Here is a 6,022-nt window from a genome sequence, read left to right on the forward strand (position 1 = left end):
TACTTTTAAGGCTATATAGTACATGGACTAGCTCCAGTATATCTGTCAGATATGCCTCAACCTTATAGGCAACAAGTTTACCTCATTCTCCAGATGCAGCTTATCTGGTTTTCCCAATGATTTCAATGAACTTGATGGGTGGTAGTGCCTTTTAATATAGAGCAACCTACTATGGTTATGTCTTGATCAAGTTGTATCATGTCTTGTCTCACACCCTGAGCCAGCCAGAGGAGGATGGACTCCCCTGAGTTTCTTTCCACTGTTGCCTCTGGCTGGCTTTGTGGTGATTTAGGCCAGTGTATACGGTGAAGTGTATTGTGACAAATTATTTGCAAAAAGAGCTACTGTATAAATGTATAATAAAATAGTATTGATTGATTGATTTAACATTAATGTTGGTCAAGCTATATCATGCATGGCATGCATGTGCAATATGTGCAGAGCAGATTTCCTTAAGGGTAAAAAGATGTGTTATATTATCATGTATTTACTTTCCATGCAGGGGAAACCAACCACAGTCCTTCAGAGCACTGCAATGTTCTTGACTTTTGCTCCTTGCAAGTTCTTAAATAATGTGGGAAATTGCGATAATGTGAACAAGTTAAAGCTCACACGCAACAAAAAATAGCCCGACCCTACACCCCAGGGCCTGCGATAGACAGTCACGCTAGTGTTATGAAAATAATCGCTGTCTCCCTAGACCGGGGAAACGCCTACTGGCATAAATTCAAGTATCTGGCTGGGAGAGAATCTCAAGCCAAAGCAACCGGCAAAGCCCTGATTGGCTGAGAGCGGGCGTGCAGTTATGGGCTGATGCCGTTCCTCATGAATATTCAAAAGTGTGTTCCTCCATGAGGCTCCTGTCTACTTGCGTTGCTGCTGACAGAATAGCGCCTGTATAGCCTAGTGCTTATCTGACCAAATTTCACCCTGCTACCCTTGAACGCGGAACACAAATGGGACACAAATGACTCCTCATTTTGAAAGCGTGAGTATATTTTCTGTAACGTTATTTGTCTCTGTATATGTCAAAGAGGGTTAAATCCAGCTAGCATTTGCTACAAGCTAACCAGTCAAATTAATATACAGGCGATATCTAGCTAGCTACATTTTCCATTTGAAATGTCGCATTAGCTAGGTTAAATTGGAAAGGTTTCTAGCTAAATTTACTGGCGATATCTTAAAAATGGCAAGGTAACATCAAATGTTGCTTGCTTGACTGAAGTGAAAATGTAATGTAGATATTTGGATAAGCCAGTTCGCTGTGTGTGGTTTGGTTAGCTGGATGTGTCGCACCCTTTACATTAGGCGATGACCTACCTAGCTATATTCATCATTGCTTGTCAATTGCCAGTGCCTGGTCACGTTTAAGAGCTGGCAACCAACCTGTTATCTCTCGGTGTTACTACAGGTCATTGGAGTCTGATTACTACCTCGGAAGCAAAAAAACGCGGATGGACTCGTTTTAGGAACGCCCCTGGGTATACAGCAGCCTTTTTATAAGAGCGGACATGCAAACTCGACTTCATTGAAACAGAAACAAAGGGGAACCTTGCGCACATACACCAGCTGGGTTGACACAAAGAGCGCTGTGTGACGGGTACCGAGCGTCACAGATCAGGCTGAACAGAGCGGAAAGCATCGCTGTCACAGCTTCAGCAACGTAACTTAGTTCTGTTCGCAGTGCAAGTTTCTTTCGCTAAAATCCTATTTGCAAGGGGCTTAGTGCATCGCCTGACAGCAGAAGGTGAGAGGACGGGAAAGCGGCATTGTCGAAGCTGGGATTACTGTTGTTGGTAATTAGCTATAACCGTTCCCCTGCAACCCGTGGGAGTGTAGCCTACTGCACCTTTTTTTTTTACTGAATAGTTCACCCCACTCGCGGAAAAATGATGCAGATTTGCGACTCCTACAACCAGAAACACTCCCTTTTCAATGCCATGAATCGCTTTATTGCTGCAGTTAACAACATGGATCAGACCGTCATGGTACCCAGTCTTTTAAGAGATGTGCCATTGCAGGACGAAGAGGAGAAGGTAAATTCAGTCCGGACAGCTGGAAACGGACCGGGTGCCTACTTGTATGACAAGGACGTGTATAGTTACTACGTTTTGTTGAAGTCCATCAGAGACGATATCGAGTGGGGTGTGTTTCAGCGGGAGGATAGGAGGAAGGAGAAGGTCGACGTCACAGCAGTGGATCTCTCCAGAATGGAAAAGGAAGGTGATGGCGAGGACCTGGAGAAACTTTTCCAATACCATCTGAGCGGACTGCACACGGTTCTGTCCAAACTGACGCGGAAGGCGAACACCCTCACCAACAGATACAAGCAGGAAATCGGCATCAGTAGTTGGGGTCATTGATGCAGATGTAGCCTAAGCTAAAATCCGATGATCGGATTCATTTTTTGTGGAATGGAATCGAACTTCGCGCGACTGATGAAGTTCCAACGAACTGAATGGACGAGATCAGGGGGGCGTAAGGGAACCAACGCTTAACTGCTGGTGCTTCAAGCATGGTTTTAATAACGGGAAACACAATATGTTATTGGGTTGGTTGATTTGTAGCTTCTGCTTGCTGTTCCTTGGTACCACGTTACGTTTCCTGCTTTTTGCAGCACTTCTGCTATTATATGTACAACATGTACCAGACCAGGGATACTTGGTGGCTTGGCATTCAAAATGTGTAGACTAATTTATTTAAGCAGTGAGTGCACCGCACAGTGTGTATGTCAGTATATGTACTGTTACTACTGTATGTGACTTGAAGCTTGACGTTTGAGATGTTAATGGTATGCACTTTTGATCTAAATCTCCCGTAGCGGGTGCGCTGAAGATTTGAGCTTATAGTTTGCTAGTCTAATGACGCTGGGTGGTCACAATTCTGTAAACAACTGTAACTGACTGTTATTGCAGTGAGGAGGCTTCCATTGTTCTTATGCCAATGACTCCAAAGCCTTAAAATATATTAATAATAATAATAATAATCTGTGAATTGGAATCAGATGACAATTCTATGCTGTGTAGAGTATTGATGGTTCCATGAGATTGAGTAAATACATTTACAAAGATGCTGTTATTAATATTAGCACAAGTTTAATTTTTTGTATCCAGAATTAGTATACAGAAAATAAACACCTTTTTAAAAAAAAGATAAATTATTGGAGACTATTTGCTTTTGGGTGGAAGTTTGAGAGCATTATGGAACAAGATTTTAATTTCTGATGTATTTGAAAAGAAACATGAAAAAAGACATCCATGACCATTCAATGCTCATTCTACACCACTGCTACTCACACACAGATACAAGAAACAAGCAAAATATGTAATGTTCCAGTCTTAGTAGTGTTTTAATACATGGATCAGAGCTTACAGAAGGGCACACGTGAAGCATTTCTGTCCTTCCTGGCCATGTGCTCTATGCAGCAGAGAGGGAGTAGAACTACCTTACTAAAACTACTAAATTTGATTACTAAACTACCCTTAGATCAAAACATGCCTGTATTTTGAGGGATAAAGCATCTAGCGTTGAAGGGAACACGTTTCTTTAAATGAACAAAATTTGATCAGGTTCATGCAAAGGTATAATGAAGTGCCAATGCAAAGCACTGACATGCAAAGCACCTGAATGTAAGGCTGCCAAATCACCGGAGGCAGGTGTGGATCTGGTATTGCTGGCCGAAGGTAGTGTCTGCCTCATATTTCATGAGAACAGGCTCTGCCCAGCCGAGTCAGTTCTTGAATGACTTTGACTTCTCGGACATGGGATTCCACTTGTTGAGATGCTTTGGAGAAGGTTTGATGAATCTGTAATCCAATTTCAATATCATCCTTTTCCATGAAGGTGCCATGCAATAAACTATAAAAACATACGAAAGGTCAGTCACTGTCACTGGAGTATAAACTGGTCTTAGTGCACTTGTCTGGCCCAAGGTTACTAGGCCTGAATCTACAAATGAGACCACCTAACATAAGTGCAAACAATCAGTAAAATATTTACCAAAATTTGACGTGGAAGTTTCACGAGGCCGTGAGGGAAAGTGTGAGTTCGGCCACTTCAAAATATGAAGTCCATAACGTGATCTTCTTCAGTGTAGTCCTGTACACTTTGTCAAGAAGAAAACAAAAGCCTAGTCTATCGCCAGTCATCTCAGCACAGAGAGGTGGGTTGCTGTGGTGCTGTCCCTGAGAAACGGCGCAGAACACTGCGGTCCGTCTGTGCGTCTCAGTCAGCGAGTCGAGTGCGAGTCGCACGCTGTTTCCAGGAGACGCTGTAATTAGACCGGCTAATCGGCAAGCAGGGGAGAGAGAGGCGCGGGGGGGGGGGGGGGGGGCGGCATATGTTACTGTTTTGTCTCATTATACTGCGTCTCGTAGGAAGGGAGGAGGAGATAGGAGACTGGGTTACCCCGTCGCCAGGGACGACGGCGAAGGCGAGCCCGCGGGCGCAGCTGGGCTGCTGTTGGCAGGGCTGCAGCTGGCCCCGGCGGCCGCGGTACGCTCCGGGGCCCGCCCGTCTCCGTCAGGCCTTCCACAGCCCACACGCGAGCGCTTGCATCATCCGCGGACAATGAAGGCTTCAGCTCCCACATTGCACTGTGTATTGCACACTTGCACATTCTAGGCGATTGTTTAAAACTGACATTTAAATTCGAGTAAGACTCAGAGGGTAAGGACTCATAGGGTCAGTTTTGCAGACACAGATTAAGCCTAGTCCGAGACTAATTTATATTTTGAATGGATTCTCCATACATGCCTGTGCTCTGATCACGATGCTTGCATGCACAAATATTGTGTATTTATCAGTCAGAACAAAAACGCAGTAAAAACTTGATGTCACACCTCACCTCTATAGGCAAGCAGATTCACCACCTACATTTCTGTAGCTAACTGTACTTTCACTTTTGCACATTTTTGTGGAATCAGGCTTTGCATTCCTACCTGTACTGCAGAACTTTTCAATTGTATTATTTTATTGCTCTGAAAATCAACACAACAGCATGCCCAAGTTCTCATACAAATTACGGGCTCTCTGATTGTTTTTGTCATGCCTGTGCGTCACAGAACAGCGGTGAGCTTTTTTTCATCAAGCCCCGAGCGTGCGGCAGTAGACGCAGTGGCCTTGGTGGAGGTCGGGCGGTTGAGGAGAATGCAGTTGGCCGTGATGAGCATTAAATCAAGCACAGGGCACCTGAGACTGCAGTCGCCATGACACCCCCCTACCCCCCACCCCCCTCCCTTCTCTGTGAGACTCTGCAGGAATCCACCTTCAGTCCCACTTCATAATCACTGCAATATTATGCTAATTGTTAAGATTTCCTAAAAAGCCGCCTGGGGTTATCGTTTCTCTCTGTCGTCAGAGTCTGCTGGTATGATTTATGAACCACTAGCCGGTACGAAGGCCACAGAAGCCTGGCTGCAATGAGGCCGGATGAGCGCGGAAACTTTCCTTCCCTGCTTTTACGATTTAACTAAGTAAATAAAAGCCAGGCGAGTTGACAGGTGGGACATTGCCTACAGGTGAACAGCAGAAGTCAGACCACTCAGTGAAAGGATTTGCAAGCTGACCTAGATTTTTATAGTGATAATATGACTTTGTAGTTGTAGTTACTTGTGGGCGTCATTACCATTCCTTAGCTAGATTTTTTCAGAACTGAAAGCTAAGGATCCGTCTCAATCCATACACGTCCATTTTATCGTGCATGTCAAGCAATGGTAACAAGAATGCATTAGAGAAAGACATCCTTATCACAACACATATCTGAAGTATATTTACAGCACATGAACATGTGATGTCTTCACATCTTGAGTTGCATTTCCTCCTGACGCAAACACATGGGTTTGGGAGGAAGTTCATGCTGTACAGACTGTGTGTTTGCACGCATTTGTCTGTGTGTGTGTGTGTGTGTGTTTGTGTGTGCGTGCATGCATGCTAGGGTTTGAACAGTTCAGCCTACAATAATAATAAATAGAGTGCTTTTCATCTCAGAGTCGCTTCACATACAGGTACAATTAATAAAAAA

At 44.3% G+C, this 6,022-nt stretch overlaps 1 protein-coding gene across 1 annotated transcript; it reads left to right on the forward strand.

Annotated features, from left to right (window-relative positions):
• Positions 1-851: 851 nt before the first annotated feature.
• LOC133116544 (mid1-interacting protein 1-B-like) lies at positions 852-3,157 on the forward strand. The gene is made up of 2 exons (XM_061226208.1): positions 852-988; positions 1,412-3,157. The coding sequence occupies exon 2, from the start codon at positions 1,890-1,892 to the stop codon at positions 2,361-2,363; it is 474 nt and encodes a 157-aa protein (XP_061082192.1). The 5' UTR covers positions 852-988; positions 1,412-1,889; the 3' UTR covers positions 2,364-3,157.
• The last annotated feature ends 2,865 nt before the right edge of the window (positions 3,158-6,022 follow it).

Source organism: Conger conger, chromosome 17 (assembly GCF_963514075.1).
Source record: "Conger conger chromosome 17, fConCon1.1, whole genome shotgun sequence".
In the NCBI taxonomy this organism is placed as follows: Eukaryota; Metazoa; Chordata; class Actinopteri; order Anguilliformes; family Congridae; genus Conger; species Conger conger.

Coding starts and splice junctions, on each gene's coding strand:
- LOC133116544 (XM_061226208.1), top strand. CDS start 1,890: ATGATGCAGATTTGCGACTCCTACAACCAGAAACACTCCCTTTTCAAT.